At 39.2% G+C, this 18,621-nt stretch overlaps 1 protein-coding gene across 3 annotated transcripts in view; it reads left to right on the top strand.

Annotated features, from left to right (window-relative positions):
• The window catches only part of ryr3 (ryanodine receptor 3), a 150,446-nt gene that overhangs the window by 90,185 nt on the left and 41,640 nt on the right, over nucleotides 1-18,621 (top strand). For all 3 annotated transcript variants that reach the window (XM_069161764.1, XM_069161765.1, XM_069161766.1), the window contains 23 exons: nucleotides 669-763; nucleotides 1,045-1,190; nucleotides 1,690-1,777; nucleotides 1,871-1,963; nucleotides 3,620-3,787; nucleotides 4,077-4,136; nucleotides 4,238-4,372; nucleotides 4,805-4,917; nucleotides 6,166-6,262; nucleotides 7,298-7,410; nucleotides 7,604-7,655; nucleotides 7,763-7,816; nucleotides 7,966-8,065; nucleotides 8,940-9,019; nucleotides 9,124-9,200; nucleotides 9,285-9,358; nucleotides 10,333-10,347; nucleotides 11,195-11,275; nucleotides 11,377-11,465; nucleotides 11,557-11,685; nucleotides 11,811-11,915; nucleotides 12,457-12,538; nucleotides 12,709-13,991. In XM_069161764.1, coding sequence (XP_069017865.1) covers nucleotides 669-763; nucleotides 1,045-1,190; nucleotides 1,690-1,777; nucleotides 1,871-1,963; nucleotides 3,620-3,787; nucleotides 4,077-4,136; nucleotides 4,238-4,372; nucleotides 4,805-4,917; nucleotides 6,166-6,262; nucleotides 7,298-7,410; nucleotides 7,604-7,655; nucleotides 7,763-7,816; nucleotides 7,966-8,065; nucleotides 8,940-9,019; nucleotides 9,124-9,200; nucleotides 9,285-9,358; nucleotides 10,333-10,347; nucleotides 11,195-11,275; nucleotides 11,377-11,465; nucleotides 11,557-11,685; nucleotides 11,811-11,915; nucleotides 12,457-12,538; nucleotides 12,709-13,991 — 3,329 coding nt within the window. The remainder of the gene's footprint in view (nucleotides 1-668; nucleotides 764-1,044; nucleotides 1,191-1,689; nucleotides 1,778-1,870; nucleotides 1,964-3,619; nucleotides 3,788-4,076; nucleotides 4,137-4,237; nucleotides 4,373-4,804; nucleotides 4,918-6,165; nucleotides 6,263-7,297; nucleotides 7,411-7,603; nucleotides 7,656-7,762; nucleotides 7,817-7,965; nucleotides 8,066-8,939; nucleotides 9,020-9,123; nucleotides 9,201-9,284; nucleotides 9,359-10,332; nucleotides 10,348-11,194; nucleotides 11,276-11,376; nucleotides 11,466-11,556; nucleotides 11,686-11,810; nucleotides 11,916-12,456; nucleotides 12,539-12,708; nucleotides 13,992-18,621) is intronic.

The raw sequence follows: 18,621 nt of genomic DNA on the forward strand, positions 1-18,621 counted from the left end.
GATTGTTCTGTTTTTCTCCAAAAATTCAAAACTACCTCGGTAACCCATTTTCTCTTTTAAAAACATGAACATACAAAGAAAGAGTCAAAGTTAAGGAAGTTTTCCACATAATAAGACAAACTCTGAGAAGTTATTATTTTAGGGAAGCGCCAGTTCGTATAATTGGCTGCCGCGAGGACACAGAGCCTGAGGCACTTTCTGGCTTGTTAAAACTGTATTTGAATTCTATACTTCACAAAAAGGAAATTCGATTTAAAAAAAAAAAAAAAAAAGGCTGTGCTTTATATGTGACTTTTCAATACGGATTTTGTTTTATTTATGGAGGATAGTAGACGTGCTTCTACGTTTAATTTGATCTACTGAATTTTTGCATTATTTGTATGTTTAATATTTGTCCTTTTATGTCCTTGACTCTCCCCGTTAATTGCCATCAGTGTGTTCTTGTTACCCGTATGTTTAATATCTGTCTTAAAACCAATATCCTTCAGGATAGTAAGAAAGTTGAATTCATTTTGAGAACTTGCTGTAGTTGTAAAAAACTTTTGACAGTCTGCACCAGAGCCAATGTTCTTCAGGGACACGGGTGTCTTTGCGGTCCAAATACTCCCTCAAACCTGATTTATTCTCGAGAGCATCAGAATATAATTTTTTCTCCTCTTTGTCTCCAGTCTACTCTCAGCCAATCATCTGCAAAGCCGGAGGAGCTCTGCTGAGGACCCACTTCTTGCCCACACTGGACAAACTGAAGAAGAAGACAGTGAAGGTGAGAGCTTCAAATATTCTGCACGTGGTATTACAGCTGCACATTTTATCCCTTGCTGGGTGTTTTCTGTCATTAAAGTAGATTTTCTGCTGACTTCAGCAAAAGCTGTTGGAAGAATATGTTAATTCACATCCTTTTCTGAGATTAAAAGTGCCTCTGTGTCCTGAGAGAGGAAGGAGAGAGGGGATTATCTCCAGCGGGTGTGAAGGGGTCGTGTGTGCAGACATTTAAACTGATGAACTGATCTCAGGAGGTGAGTTGTTGATGTGCTGTAAACGCAGGTGGTGTCTGAAGAGGAGCTGCTGAAGGCCGATGCTAAAAGTGACAACCAGGAGGCGGAGCTGCTCATCCTGGATGAGTTCTCTGTGCTCTGCAGGGACCTCTACGCTTTCTACCCCATGCTCATTCAATACGTGGACAACAACAGGTGCTATGCACACACAAATACGCGCGCGCGCGCACACACACACACACACACACACACACACACACACACACACACACACACACACACACACACACACACACACACACACTCTCAACGAAACTGAGTTTTTTTGTTTTTTTTGCGGGATTTAGAGTTGCGAAACTTTCACAAATGTTCAGCATCAAATGCCATTTATATATTGCTCAATAACCAATTCTCATTTTCCTTGATATTTTAGGGGATCTATTAATCCAACAGATATATGCTGGTGTTAATATTTGCATGTTTTTATATGATAAGTAAATATGTGAAAAGGGTTTGTTTGCTGATTTAAATTTAAAAAAAAAAATTCCATCCAAATTTCCAAAGTATATTACTTCTTCATTTAATAAACTGAGCTTTGTTGTTGTTGTTGTCGTCCAGTCCTTCGCGGATGTAACATCATGTATCTCATACTTCAGTCAAAACTGTTCCCTGTTTCCGTGTTTGTCCCCTCCAGGTCGAGGTGGTTAAAGGGGCCGGATGCAGACTCCACTGAGCTCTTCAGGATGGTGGCGGAGATCTTCATCCTCTGGTGCAAGTCACATGTGAGTCTCACAGTTTGGTCCATCACAGGAAGACATTTAAAACCAGAATAATAACGGTCTGCTTTACGTCTCTTCTTTCTCCTCTGAATGCAGAACTTTAAACGTGAGGAGCAAAACTTTGTGGTTCAGAATGAGATCAACAATTTGGGTTTCCTAACCGGTGAAGGCAAGACAAAGATGTCCAAGGTAAGAATGTGGACATAAGACATTAACTTTCAAACTAACACTTTTACTGTTTTTAATTATTCTTGAAAAGTTTGAATTTATTAAGACTAACATCCTTACTGGAGGTTTCGGTTTTTGGTATTTCCGTGGAATTTGTGTATGGTAAGAATTTTTTTTTAAAAGACCAGATTACATTAAAAAAAAAAATCACTCCAATTTAGCAGTTATTGAGTATTTTTGATTTTTGTTTTAATCAGGCAGAATTATGAAGCAGTAGACAGAAATATCCAGAAATATCATCACCAGGTCAACAAATAATAAATTAATTTGTATTGATCTGATTATTTGGGTCATCACATTGTACAAATTCTCCTTTGACGTTCTCTAAATATGAATTTCTAATATAAATTTTCAATAAAAGTAAATCTGGCCTCTTCTAAGAGTAAAGCTTTCTTTTTGGAGTTTGACCTCATCACTCCGGGTGACATCGGATGTAACAAACCCTGAAGAGGGAGCCGAGTACATCTCAGTCCTCTCTGGGTTTAATTTGTCTCCTTGACTATGTCAGCACAACCAGACTTTCCTGATGAGATCCTCAAAGTGTTCCAGTTTAAATAAGAAAAAAACCTCCTTACATAAGCACCTCTCTTGTGTCTTCAATCGGGCGTCCCTGACAGATGCTGAACAAGCCGAATATGTAGATAGGAGATGTTCAACAAATCAACCGCAGGAGTTCACACCTCTTAAATTCCACTTTACATCCAGGGTTTTCGACATATGACATTTTTGTCGTGGTAAAGTCGGTCGTATATCTTGATGTGGACAGCGTTCGGTTCGACAGCCGCTCAACCAGCTGTCGCTGGGAGAGTTGGTTGTTTATTTGTTTTGGAGCCAGATTGTTGATTTATTTGTATTCTAGGATTGCTTTGACACGATCGCTCACAGCGGAGAAAAAGCTCTGAAGCCTCTGAGGTACTCTGCTTGCTAACTGGTGATGATGATGATAAAATGATTTTATGGCTAAATTTGATTTGCAATTTAAAATAGTTCATTTAAAAAAAAAAAAGAGTACATTCTCAGAGAACATAAAAAACGGATAAAACCAATGGAAGACATACTGTATATTAAAGCATTAAAGTTAAGGGGATTAAAAAGGATTTGATTGTTTAATTTGATTTGTAAAACACAAAAACTATTCTCCAAGAAATCTTGTTTAATAGGACCCGACATTTAATAACTTGATATCCAGTAAAATACAAAAGATCACAATATAAACAACACAATTTTAACTGTCTTCTGTTTATTTCAGCATTTGTTTGGTTGGAGTTTCTGAGGGAGTGTTATAACCCCGGCTATGAAACATGAAGGCCAAATCATAGCAGGATGAGTTTAAATTAATCAAATATAAAAAAGAACAGTGAGCTCTTCTGTGGACCCAGAGGCTAGATTTACTTCTCTCTAAATCCCTTTAAATAATAACAGTAAAAACTAAATAATTCCAATGGTACGACTGAGGCAAAAAGTGCACGACAAATACAAAATTTCTAATAAAATAATAAAAAATCTGCATCTTAAAGTTTCAGTTTTAAAAACACTTACAGATTCGGGGAAACCTGAAGCTCTCGTAGCGTTACCACATCAATAAATAAACTTCACGCCTCTTGTCTCTCTCTGTAGTCGGGTGGAGACCAGGAGAGGAAACACAAGCGCCGTCGTGGTGAATATTACTCCGTCCAGACGTCTCTGATCATAGCTGCCCTGAAGAAGATGCTGCCCATCGGCCTCAACATGTGCACCCCAGGAGACCAGGAGCTCATCTCTGTGGCCAAGATACGCTACAGTCTGGTGAGCTGACCAAAGACCTACTGTAGAGATTTTCAGACAAACTAAATTCCAGCTAAATACTCCGGCACGTGCTCGTTCTATGAGTGTGTGGTATATCTCGGTGCTTACCAGTGCAACTTTCTACATCAAAGATACAGGTAGACTGGTGCCTCTTGACCAGACCCATTATGTTGTGTCTTTACTTTAATCTTCAGTCTGTATTGTGTGTTTTTAATACTATCGTGACAATTTCTTTTATGGCCACAGCATTGCAATCTTTCTGTGATGTAAACACCTTTTCCGTTCATAGAAAGACACAGATGATGAGGTGAAGGAGCACTTGCGTCAGAATCTACATCTCCAGGACAAGGTAAGACAACTCGGGCAGTAAGAGCAGTGCATAATGATAATAATGTTAAGCCTACTTTTCTGTGGCTTACTCATTGATTTGATTGCTGTGTTTTGCTGTAGTCCGATGACCCGGCGGTCCAGTGGCAGTTGAACCTGTACAAAGACGTCGTGGTGAAGAGCGAAGAACCGGCAGACTCTGAGCACACAGTGGACCGAGTCCAGAGCATCTCTGCTGCCGTCTTCTACCTGGAGCAGGTGAAAAACCACGATTACCATTAGAGCTCAAATAAAAACAATCCATCACGTAGCAATGACTTAGTAGTTCTTGGGACCTAAAGTTAGATCATCTCAAGAAAAGGGATAAAGTATCAGCAGTCCCACAAAGGGTGTCTTCCTCTTAATAGGGCAAATAAATTTAAAAATGACACAGAGCAAGGCCTTCTGGGTGTGTGATAACAGTTTTTCATGAATCAAGTAGTTTAACAAACTGAGGCAAGAGATTTTCTTAATTCTTATAAAAAAAAAATTTTTAAAAAGACGAATTAGGAATTATCATCAATTCAAATCATTTCAGCTCTAAATTAAACTTTAATTTGCAGTAATGTAAATAATAATTTGATACACTAATTATGCCTGTTAAATAATACAGATATTATGTAATTTCACAACTCCCTCATTACTCCTCAGGTGGAGCAACCTCTGAGGAACAAGAAGGCTGTTATGCATAAGCTGCTGTCCAAACAGCGTAAGCGTGCCGTGGTGGCGTGTTTCCGCATGGCTCCGCTCTACAATCTACCCAGGTGAGTCTTTTTTTCTTTTTTTTTTTCTTTTTTTTTTTTCACCTGTCACACTTCTGAAAATAATTACGAAATGTCAATTATTGAATATTGGCATCCTGTGTTTAAACAAGCCACTTAAGACGTTGCTTTATCACAATCTAACCGTACATAATAATCAATCACCGAGTAGCCGTGGGGGGGTGGGCCATTTTTTTTCTTGATTGTGTGCCCATGTGAACCCCTCATCACCTCCCTAATGACAGTCTCTCCTCTGTGTTGTTTTCTTGCATAACACTACCTCATCCTCCCTCAGATACAAAAATAATAATTACTTCCTGAATGGCTATCGGGAGGTTTGGCTGGAAAGGGCGTTCAAAGCCTCCAGCTTTGACCGCCTGTTCTCCCTGCTGACGGTAAAGTGAAACCACGGGGCGAATGCTTCATCTGTCCGACCCCCCCTTCCCCACTCCATCCACCAGGCTGTGGAGCGAGCTGTGCCTAGCAACCAACTGTTTCTGCACTGTTGATTCTGATTGGTCAGCTAGAATGAGCCTGAGAATTGACTGAACCAAACTGATTTGGAAAGTGGAAGCACACTGCAAGCTGCAGGCCTCTGTTTCATTTCAGGTGAACCCTAAAGGAAGGAATGAAGAAAAGGAAAGAAGAAGAAAGAAAGAAATCTGTTAAACGCAGTCTTGACTTTGATAAGCTGATTAGCTGGTTTACAACATTTTTGCTTGGTCACAGTAAGATATAAAAAGCTGTTTTTTTTGTCATATTTCCTCCCCCTATTATGATGATTTAAAGATTTGTTTTTCATCTGACAGATGTGCATTTTCACAACACATCTGTGCATCTTTGTGAAGAAAAATGTATAGAGTGAATTTGATCATTTAAAAGAGGACAAATGGAAGTCGAATAGACCCATTGATGTGTTGGAAAACTGCATATCTCCCCCCCTAAAGTGTGCATGTTCCTATAATGAATTTTCCAACCTGATGAAAGTAGCTGCAGTTGTTTTAGAGATTGAAATATGACCAGTCAGAAGAGCCAGTGGATCCCACATTGACCAATCACCACCCTGCCTGAAATGCACTTCCTGTAACCCCTTCCTCCCCCCTTACATCTCTCCTTCCTGTCTCCTCCTCCAAAAAAAAAAAAAAAAAAAAAAAAAAAAAACCTCACCACAACCCGCCCTAATGCCACTGTACCTCCCTCCCTGCTCCCCTTCATTCCTCCCCACCTCCCCTCACCTCCCCCCCTCCCCAGGCATCGTGCTATCAACTTCTTCATCCCGGCCTATCAGAGACTTTGGATAGAGGCAGAGGAGTACTCCTTTGAGGAGAAGCTAGTTCAGGATCTGGCAGTAAGTACTGGGCTCGCCTCGCCCTCGCCCCGCGTGCCCTGCGTTGGCACCCCTCTGCCGGTCCTGTCTGCCGAATGCTTCTTTAGCTCCACGCCCGTTGAGCCTTGGGAGCGCAGCCGGGCGGGGACCTCGCCCAAAGCACCCAGGGGCCCCCGCTCTAGGCGCGCGAAACCCTTCAAACAGAGATCCGTCAGGGGTCAGAGGCTGCATGACCAACTCAGGAGACACAGGGCCAGCTCCGGCGCGCACAGCTCTAGAAAAGCAGGCTTTCTGACAGCAGTGGTAAGGAGGGCCTTTCCCTAGTAGGAGACTGTCACTAGCTGTTTGGCTGTCAGATCTGGATCCAACCCATCAGTTGTCCTTTCGCTGTACTCTGTAAGTCTGTAGTGTGAGTGTGAAGGTGACGTTACAGTGCGTTCTGTGGCCGTGACGTCGGTGGCATGCTCGCGTAGTCATGTGACGATCACATTTCATATCAGATCTTTGTATGCAGATGTGCAGCAAATTCATCCAAACACCAAAAACTCAGTAAAACCTCAGATACAGAAGCTTTATTATCAGCTCATCCACTGTTATTGATAGGATTGTGATTTTAATTCTACAATTCTGTCAGATTAGTTTAGACTCTTGAAGGTTTGTGTAGCTGTCATCCTCCCTCTTTGTGATGCTCCTTCACTGTCAGGATCATTCCTCATGTTTGAAGTCACATCACCAAATGGCTTACTGCTTGCATCTGTTCGCTGTCACATGCATGTGTTTGAAAACTGGTTCCAGCACTTTTCATAATGCACTCTTTAACTTCCTCGTCCCGTTCCTCTCACACGGATCACCAGGACACAACAACCCATCTGCATGCCAGTGCTAGGTGAACGACTCATCTCAGTGTTTTTCACAAACGCGTGAATGTGCGCGGTCGTCGGTGGGTGTGTGAAGACGAAGAAAATGTGGATGAGTTAAAGCTGTCATGGGATGAGTAGTGAGCTGGTAAAGGTTTGGGCAGAGCTTAACCGTTCACTCCTCTGGACCCCCCTGCAGAAAACCCCCATGAAGATTGTGGAGGAGGAGGAAGAGGAGGTGGCTGAGATCCAGCCTGACCCCCTCCACCAACTCATCCTCCACTTCAGCCACAACGCTCTGACAGAGAGAAGGTGAGGCGTTTAAGTGACTGAACACGGCAGAGTCTACATTTTAAACTGATTTCATTATTGTGGTTTATTTCATCTAGCTTTTACCTTTAAAATTTAACATAAAGGAATAATTCCATCAACAATCTGTCATGTTTGATGTACTGTGTCTGTTATTATGAAACGGACAGTAATGGACTGTGACTTGATTTTTCAGTTACTTGGAAGAAGATCCTTTGTATATTGCGTATGCAGACATGATGGCAAAGGTAGTGCTCGCTTTAGTTCTTTTACCAATCAATAAATACGTCAGGTAAAACTCTCCTTTCTTTAATAAATAAAATTAAACTCGATTGGTGACCTCCTGTGTTCTCAGAGCTGTGCAGAGGATGAGGAAGAAGAGGAAGAAGGGAAAGAGAAGACATTTGAGGTACTCTGGTTCACACATTGGTTGTCAGACTCTTAAAAATGTCCCTTTTGCCAATTACTGTACACGTGTGTGTGTGTGTGTGTGTGTGTGTGTGTGTGTGTGTGTGTGTGTGTGTGTGTGTGTGTGTGTGTGTGTGTTTTGCCCCTCAGGAAAAGGAGATGGAAAAGCAGAAGATTCTGTATCAGCAGGCGAGGCTGCATGCTCGTGGGGCAGCAGAGATGGTGCTGCAGATGATCAGCGCCAGTAAAGGTAATAATGACCTGATCTTTTGTTTAGATTTGTTTTGGGACCAGTTAACTACACAGCTAGTTGGATCCAAAGCTCTGTCACAGCAATTGTCAACATCGTCAGGGTTGGTAAAAGGAAATTATCCTCCAACTTCTTTTACAGACACTTAAAAATGACAGATAAAGGCGGTCTTTTTATTAATAGTAACAACAGCCTTTGACATTGTGCTGGATACCAGCCACCCAAATAATCCATGGATAAGGAGGTTGTGGATGTGCTAGAGCAAAATCAAATTATTTCATTTGAAAGTTTAATAATTTGTTTGTTGATTTTTTTTAAATTTTTTTTGCAAATGTTTTTCTTTTTTCTTTTGATAGAACTAAAGAAACAGTGTAAAGGATTTAGTGGCATCTAGTGGTGTGGTTGCAGATTGAGAGACCTCACCTCTCTTTCATCTCCTAAGTCTAGAAGAGAATGTATTGTGGACGTTAAATTTTCACAAAAACCCCCCGCAAAAAGCCCTCATTAGATCCACTGTTTGGTTTGTCCATTTTGGGCTACCGTAGAAACATGGCGGGCTCCGAGGACGAGGATCTGCTTCCTATGTAGATATTAAGAGCTCATTCTAAGGTAACTAAATGATGATTGTGATGGTCTAAAAGTTTCATTAGAGAGGTTTTTGCCATTACATTTTATTGCAGAAATCTAAAAAAAAAAATCCAAACTAATCAGATCTGACATGAGACATTCTGTCACTTCTACTTCCTACATGATACATGCATATGCACACATGTATTTCGGGCAGAATCCTCGCATCTTTTCCATGAAATGACTTGCTGTTTTATGAACGCCTCACTGATTGGTCTCGACTTTAACCTTACCTTTCTGCCTCCAGGTCGTTTGGGCCCCATGGTGACCTGCACCCTCAAACTGGGTATCGCCATCTTAAATGGAGGAAATGTGCAAGTTCAGCAGGTGAGGTCATCCAGCATTCGTTTATATTCACTTTGTGTGTCCACACAGCCAGTTTAGGATGTGGATTTAACAAGATGTTTAAATCTTCATTTCTCTTATCACAGAAAATGCTTGGTTACTTGAAAGAAAAAAGAGATGCAGGCTTTTTCAAGAGTCTCTCAGGACTGATGCAGTCCTGCAGGTGGGCGACGTGATGTTATACGTTCTGCAAAAACAATTAAAAACATCAGGTGCTGAAAATTGACCTATGACTTTCTTCTCCTAGTGTCCTGGATTTGAATGCGTTTGAGAGGCAGAACAAAGCAGAAGGACTTGGCATGGTGACAGAGGAAGGTTCAAGTAAGTGAAGTGAAGTCTTATTAGATGCGTTGCATTATATTCGATTCTTTTTCTCTTCTAAAACCCACATTTTTGACAGTTTTCTCTTGAAGTTCAGTCGATGCCTGAAGCACCTGGTATTACTCTCGATTACAAAACAACAAAACGACACCGTCCTTCTTCCCCTCACTGAACTAATGCTGAACCATGACAACTGTCAGTGTCCATTCAAAGCTGTTAATAAATGCTAGTTCGTAATAGTGTCTGTATGGCCTTCTGAAATGAATCAAAATTACATTGATGTCACTGAATTCTGATTACATTGCTATCAATGTGAATTTTGATTTATATAAACAGTTTGCTGCTTGCGCTGAAGTCACTGAAGTCGTCAGTGTGGTGTCTTTAATGTCTTTTTTGCAGTAAACAAAGCGTGAGTTAGTTGTAAATATGTTATGGGTCTGTGTACGCTCTAACAGGTGGGATTCATTTAAAAGTAAAATCCCATTTCCTGTCAGTCTTTTTCATGTATAATCGTAGAATATATTTAGTCATAGAGGGCATGGTCCAGCATTAAAACAAGACCTCTGATCTTCCTCCGACTTTTCCACACACTCCTCACTCGATGCTTCACACATCAAACTCTGTCCGTCTCTCCATCAGTCCTCTGCTAAACATCTCCACTGAGCTCTGTGTTAACAAGTCACCGTTACTACTCGTGTCTCTGTTACTGTTAAAAACGTTTCATCTTTACTGAATTCTTATTTGGTACTCATCCTGTTAGATGCAACATAGATACGGCCCAGGCCTTTGGTTTTTCTCCCTCCCCTTCCCTCCGTCTAAAACTATTTTCTTTTTAACTGCATGTCTCTGTTTCTTCACTCGTAGCTGATGTATTCATATCTCCTCGTACTGTAACTCAATGTCCTCTCTTTTTGCTTATGTCTTCGTGTATCGTTTGTCTCCTTCCTGTCATTTTAAAAACTCATCGATGGCAGTCCACACTCAGCGGGGTAAATAGCAAATTTAGATGATCCTGATATGGCTATGCTTCCACCCTGAATGTCCCCTCTCATATCTGTGGTCCACACTTCCTGCTTTATTTTGGTACCCTGCCCCTTCCCGCCCCACAGGTTTCTGCAGGGACACAGAGTGCATGCCGACTGTTGGAGTACACAGAAAGTGGATCTCCAGAATCCATTGCCTGTCCTTTTGTGTGGTATTTGTTTCCCATTCCCTCCATGTTAACATTTACTAATGCAAATCCTATTACTGATGCTCAAATATGCCGCCATCAGGCTATCAGTGCCACCAAGGGTTTGACTGAAGGTCTGTGGACTCGTCTGCAGCCTAAGCAAAGCTTTGTCTTGCTTTGAACTCGGGGCTTATTTCACAAAGCTGGCTATGATACATGTGTCTAACTTTCACATGGTTTTATCTGCTCTCAGAAATGTATTCTGCTCATTTTGTCGGCCGGATTATCCGGTCGATTTATTTAAACCATGAATCACGTAAACCACGTCTGTCCGCTGCGCCTTTCTGAAAATAAAAAACATTCGTCAGGCCCAATCGCGGCCTGCATGTGAAAGTTATTAAGCTTCCACCAGCTTATGGAAATGTCCTAGTGTTGTTTAATATAAGAGCATTTTTACAAAAAAAGCACTTTGGATTCAGTTTTATAACCTGCAATCTAAAGGCCCTGGACTTCAAAAATGTTTTAAACAAGAAACATGTCCTGCTTGCCTCATTAATTGCTTTTAAAGGGAAGTTTCACATATTGTTATACCTCCTTATATTGAGCAAATAAAGACTGCCGTGTTGGGTTTGAGCTTTATTCACAGAAGTATCTGTTTTCTCAAGGCTCCAAGGTACTACAGAACGATGAGTTTACTAAAGATCTGTTCCGCTTTTTGCAACTTCTCTGCGAGGGGCACAACGGAGGTGAGGCCGCGCACACAAACAACGTTTATTTTCTACACCTGTTTCCTGAGAGATCAGCGAGGACACGAGGATGTGGATGAGAAAATATTTGTTTCTGTCAGATTTCCAGAACTTCCTAAGAACTCAAACAGGAAACACAACCACAGTCAACATCATTATCAGCACCGTGGACTATCTGCTCCGTCTGCAGGTAGACTGCCGACATCTCACATATCCTCATCACTTATGCTGTCATTTATTTTTTGATTTGATCCGTCCACTAATGTGACTCTCCTCTTCAGGAATCCATCAGCGACTTCTACTGGTACTACTCTGGCAAAGACGTCATCGATGAAACGGGAAAAATCAACTTCTCCAAAGCTTTATCTGTAGCCAAGCAGATATTCAACTCACTCACTGAGTACATTCAGGTAAGAAGCTGCTCCTTCAGTCAACACGGTTGAATCTGCAAAGTAAAGACTCAATTCCTTTCATCAAATATTTGATGATGTGTTCTTTTTTTTTGTCCTGCATCATCTCTCTCCCTCCTCTTCAGGGCCCGTGTATTGGCAACCAGCAGAGTTTAGCTCACAGCAGACTGTGGGATGCAGTGGTGGGATTCTTGCACGTGTTTGCAAACATGCAAATGAAACTATCCCAGGTACGACAAACCGTGTGTTGCTTGACTTTTTCTCACAGACTGTAACAAGCTGACAGACTTTATTTTGGTATGTCATGAAGTACATCAATAAGTAACCCAATGTGGCTACACCATAGTATGTGGGAAATATGAGAAATCATTTGTTAATTATAATTACCGTAAATTGTATGTAAAAAACGGACTATCCCCATGAAGCTGCGTGTTTGTGCACATTTAAAAAACGTATTTACTCAAAGCATTAGGAAATTCCTTTAGACATTGTTCTATCTTATTAATTTAGATCCCTTAAAAATATCTAGTTCATTTATTCATCTTTTTAAGTTTAAGTCTTTCCATTTTTTGATTCGAGTGTAGCAACTGCTGCTGACGAGTGTATTAATTACAATAGCTAGATATGCATGTATTTGCACGGGGGGGGGGGGGCATTCATGTATGCCACGAAGTAAAACAAAGATTTAAAATGGTGAACGATTGAAGTGTAAACAACTTGGTGTTCTTTCTTGGGAAAACTCCCTCTAAACAGTGTCTGGTCTCCTTGCAGGATGCCAGTCAGATCGAGCTATTGAAGGAGCTGATGGACTTACAGAAGGACATGGTTGTCATGTTGCTGTCTCTGCTTGAGGGTAAGAGCCTGAAGCTGTCATTCAGTGTCAGAGAAATGACAAAAGGAACGGTAAAATCGTTATTCAGAGCTTTAAAAGTAATAACAAATCTGCTGGGATTGTTCTAGTGAACGTCTGTGTTGTTGTTGTGGTGTTGTTTGTAATTTATTCAAATGAACTGTCGCCGTCAGGTAATGTGGTGAATGGAACCATTGGAAAGCAGATGGTCGACACGCTGGTGGAGTCTTCCAGCAATGTGGAGATGATCCTCAAGTTCTTCGACATGTTCCTCAAGCTGAAGGATCTCACCACCTCGGACAACTTCAGGGAGTATGACCCCGAGTGTAAGGGCATTATTTCGAAGAAGGACTTCCAGAAGTCCATGGAGAACCAGAAGCAGTACAACCAGTCGGAGATCGAGTTCCTGCTCTCGTGCGCGGAGGCCGATGAGAACGACATGTTCAACTACAAGGAGTTCGTGGAGCGATTCCACGAGCCGGCCAAAGACATCGGCTTCAACGTGGCCGTGCTGCTGACCAACCTGTCTGAGCACATGCCCTACGACTCGCGCCTCGCCACCTTCTTGGATCTGGCAGAAAGTGTGCTCAGCTACTTTGAGCCTTACCTGGGTCGTATTGAAATCATGGGCAGCGCGAAGCGAATCGAGAGGATTTACTTCGAGATCAGCGAGTCGAGCCGCGAGCAGTGGGAGAAGCCGCAGGTCAAAGAGTCCAAGCGCGAGTTCATCTTTGCCGTGGTCAACGAGGGCGGAGAGAGCGAGAAGATGGAGATGTTTGTGAACTTCTGCGAGGACACCATCTTTGAGATGCAGCTGGCCTCACAGATCTCCGACTCGGATATGGTCGAACAGCCCGAAGAGGAGGAGGAGGAAGAGGGACACAGCCTCCTGGATGAGCTGGAAGGGGAGGAAGAGGACGCGCTGGAGTCGGCCTCTGCCTTCACCACTGCGTGTCGCTCAGTCAAGACGAAGATCGCGCACGTCCGCCAGATTTTCTCTGTTAAAAACGTACGCAAGCAGTTCAAGAAAATAAAGAAGCTGAGCCTCAAGGAGATTATCACCGGCTTCTTCTCCTTCTTCTGGATGCTCTTCACTGGCTTCTTCAAGGGAATCTACGGCCTCATCTTCGGTTTCTTCCACCTCATTTGGTCCTCCATGTTCGGCGGCGGGCTCGTTGAGGGAGCCAAGAACATCAAGGTGACGGACATCCTCGGAAACATGCCTGACCCGACTCAGTTTGGTATCCACGGAGATGTGATAGAGGGTGAGAAAGTGGAGGCCACAGAGTCATTGGGAAGCCCAGACACAGCCATGGCACCGGCAGGGGACATCGCGGAGGTCGACATGATGGACATGCTGACGATGCCTAAAAAAGAAGGCGGAAAACACGTGGAGCCCGGCCTGGGAGATATTTCTGAGCTGACTGCCGAGTCCTCCGCCACTGATCACAAGAAGGTCTGTAGTCCAGAGCTGCAACGATTAGTCGCCAACAAATGTTTTGGCAATCGATTCAATGTTTCGAGTCATTTTTTTTGTGGAAAAATGCAAATATTCTCCGGTTAAAACTTCTTAAATGAGAATATTTTCTAGTTTCTTTAGTCCTCTTTCAGAATAAACTAAACATCTTTTGGTTGTGGACGAAACAAGACATGTTTGGCTGTGCCTTTGGCTTTTGGAAAAACAGGAACAACATTTTGAAAAATTTTCTGACCAAACAACTAATTGCTTGATCAGGAACGTAATCAACAGATTATTTGTTAATGAAAATATAAATTTTTCGCGGCCCTACCGTTATCACAATTGTAAAAAGACTTTTCAACTATTTGATTTTAAATCTTGTAGATAGCAAGCTTGGTGCTGCACCTCGATTTGAACCAATCAGCATGTCCTGAAACCATCCAATGCTCTGCCGCTGCTGTCATTACCAGCACCCGTACCCACTAAAGTGTTTTTTTTTTCCTGCAAACAGCGTATTTTAAAGGCCCAGCACTGAATGTTGCGAAAGCCCTATTGTTCTTGCTATTGCTAATGCTATTGTATGACTTTTTTCACATTCGACGACATACTATAGAACTACTTTTTTTCATAAATTTGAGTGACATGCTATAGCATGACTTTTTTTCAAAAAGACTTACGACGTGTAAAGTATGACTTTTTTCATATTTTGGACGACATGCTATAATATGACTTTTTTTCATATTTTGGACGACATGCTATAGTATGACTTTTTTTCATATTTTGGACGACATGCTATAGTATGACTTTTTTATATATATTTTGGACGACATGCTATAGTATGACTTTTTTTCATATTTTGGACGACATGCTATACTATGACTTTTTTTTTCATATTTTGGACGACATGCTATAGTATGACTTTTTTCATATTTTGGACGACATGCTATAGTATGACTTTTTTCATATTTTGGACGACATGCTATAGTATGACTTATTTTCATATTTTGTACGACATGCTATAGTATGACTTTTTTCATATTTTGGACGACATGCTATAGTATGACTTATTTTCATATTTTGTACGACATGCTATAGTATGACTTTTTTTCATATTTTGGACGACATGCTATAGTATGACTTTTTTTATATATGTTTTGGATGACATGCTATAGTATGACTTTTTTTCATATTTTGGACGACATGCTATAGTATGACTTTTTTTATATATATTTTGGACGACATGCTATAGTATGACTTTTTTTCATATTTTGGACGTCATGCTATAGCATGACTTTTTTTCATATTTTGGACGACATGCTATAGTATGACTTTTTTTTCATATTTTGCACGACATGCTATAGTATGACTTTTTTTTCATATTTTGGACGACATGCTATAGTATGACTTTTTTTCATATTTTGGATGACATGCTATAGTATGACTTTTTTTCATATTTTGGACGACATGCTATAGTATGACTTTTTTTTCATATTTTAGACGACATGCCATAGTATGACTTTTTTCCATATTTTGGACGACATGCTATCGTATGACTTTTTTTCATATTTTGCACGACATGCTATAGTATGCCTTTTTTTGTATATATTTTGGACGACATGCTATAGTATGACTTTTTTTGTATATATTTTGGACGACATGCTATAGTATGACTTTTTTTTCATATTTTGGACGACATGCTATAGTATGACTTTTTTTCATATTTTGCACGACATGCTATAGTATGACTTTTTTTTAATATATTTTGGACGACATGCTATAGTATGACTTTTTTTTCATATTTTGCAAGACATGCTATAGTATGACTTTTTTTATATATATTTTGGACGACATGCTATAGTATGACTTTTTTGTCATATTTTGGACGACATGCTATAGTATGACTTTTTTATATATATTTTGGACGACATGCTATAGTATTACTTTTCTTTCATATTTTGGACGACATGCTATAGTATGACTTTTTTATATATATATTTTGGACGACATGCTATAGTATGACTTTTTTTATATATGTTTTGGACGACATGCTATAGTATTACTTTTCTTTCATATTTTGCAAGACATGCTATAGTATGACTTTTTTATATATATATTTTGGACGACATGCTATAGTATGACTTTTTTTATATATGTTTTGGACGACATGCTATAGTATGACTTTTTTTATATATATTTTGGACGACATGCTATAGTATGACTTTTTTTTCATATTTTGCAAGACATGCTATAGTATGACTTTTTTTATATATATTTTGGACGACATGCTATAGTATGACTTTTTTTTCATATTTTGGACGACATGCTGTCGTATGACTTTTTTGTCATATTTTGCACGACATGCTATAGTATGACTTTTTTGTCATATTTTGGACGACATGCTATAGTATGACTTTTTTTTCATATTTTAGACGACATACCATAGTATGACTTTTTTCCATATTTTGGACGACATGCTATAGTATGACTTTTTTTTCATATTTTGGACGACATGCTATAGTATGACTTTTTTTTCATATTTTGCACGACATGCTATAGTATGACTTTTTTTTCATATTTTGGACGACATGCTGTAGTATGACTTTTTTTGTATATATTTTGGACGACATGCTATAGTATGACTTTTTTTTCATATTTTGCACGACATGCTATAGTATGCCTTTTTTTGTATATATTTTGGACGACATGCTATAGTATGACTTATTTTTCATATTTTGGACGACATGCTATAGTATGACTTTTTTTGTATATATTTTGGACGACATGCTATAGTATGACTTTTTTTTCATATTTTGCACGACATGATATAGTATGCCTTTTTTTGTATATATTTTGGACGACATGCTATAGTATGACTTTTTTTTCATATTTTGCACGACATGCTATAGTATGCCTTTTTTTTTCATATTTTGCACGACATGCTATTGTATGACTTTTTTTTCATATTTTGGACGACATGCTATAGTATGACTTTTTTTGTATATATTTTGGACGACATGCTATAGTATGACTTTTTTTTCATATTTTGCACGACATGCTATAGTATGACTTTTTTTTCATATTTTGGACGACATGCTATAGTATGACTTTTTTTCATATTTTGGATGACATGCTATAGTATGACTTTTTTTCATATTTTGGACGACATGCTATAGTATGACTTTTTTTTCATATTTTAGACGACATGCCATAGTATGACTTTTTTCCATATTTTGGACGACATGCTATCGTATGACTTTTTTTCATATTTTGCACGACATGCTATAGTATGCCTTTTTTTGTATATATTTTGGACGACATGCTATAGTATGACTTTTTTTGTATATATTTTGGACGACATGCTATAGTATGACTTTTTTTTCATATTTTGGACGACATGCTATAGTATGACTTTTTTTCACATTTTGCACGACATGCTATAGTATGACTTTTTTTTAATATATTTTGGACGACATGCTATAGTATGACTTTTTTTTCATATTTTGCAAGACATGCTATAGTATGACTTTTTTTATATATATTTTGGACGACATGCTATAGTATGACTTTTTTGTCATATTTTGGACGACATGCTATAGTATGACTTTTTTATATATATTTTGGACGACATGCTATAGTATTACTTTTCTTTCATATTTTGGACGACATGCTATAGCATGACTTTTTTATATATATTTTGGACGACATGCTATAGTATGACTTTTTTTTCATATTTTGCAAGACATGCTATAGTATGACTTTTTTATATATATATTTTGGACGACATGCTATAGTATGACTTTTTTTATATATGTTTTGGACGACATGCTATAGTATGACTTTTTTTATATATATTTTGGACGACATGCTATAGTATGACTTTTTTTTCATATTTTGCAAGACATGCTATAGTATGACTTTTTTTATATATATTTTGGACGACATGCTATAGTATGACTTTTTTTTCATATTTTGGACGACATGCTGTCGTATGACTTTTTTGTCATATTTTGCACGACATGCTATAGTATGACTTTTTTGTCATATTTTGGACGACATGCTATAGTATGACTTTTTTTTCATATTTTAGACGACATACCATAGTATGACTTTTTTCCATATTTTGGACGACATGCTATAGTATGACTTTTTTTTCATATTTTGGACGACATGCTATAGTATGACTTTTTTTTCATATTTTGCACGACATGCTATAGTATGACTTTTTTTTCATATTTTGGACGACATGCTGTAGTATGACTTTTTTTGTATATATTTTGGACGACATGCTATAGTATGACTTTTTTTTCATATTTTGCACGACATGCTATAGTATGCCTTTTTTTGTATATATTTTGGACGACATGCTATAGTATGACTTATTTTTCATATTTTGGACGACATGCTATAGTATGACTTTTTTTGTATATATTTTGGACGACATGCTATAGTATGACTTTTTTTTCATATTTTGCACGACATGATATAGTATGCCTTTTTTTGTATATATTTTGGACGACATGCTATAGTATGACTTTTTTTTCATATTTTGCACGACATGCTATAGTATGCCTTTTTTTTCATATTTTGCACGACATGCTATTGTATGACTTTTTTTTCATATTTTGGA

Source organism: Embiotoca jacksoni, unplaced genomic scaffold (assembly GCF_022577435.1).
Source record: "Embiotoca jacksoni isolate LCO1_2020_lvr unplaced genomic scaffold, fEmbJac1.0.p SCAF_29, whole genome shotgun sequence".
Taxonomy (NCBI): domain Eukaryota; kingdom Metazoa; phylum Chordata; class Actinopteri; family Embiotocidae; genus Embiotoca; species Embiotoca jacksoni.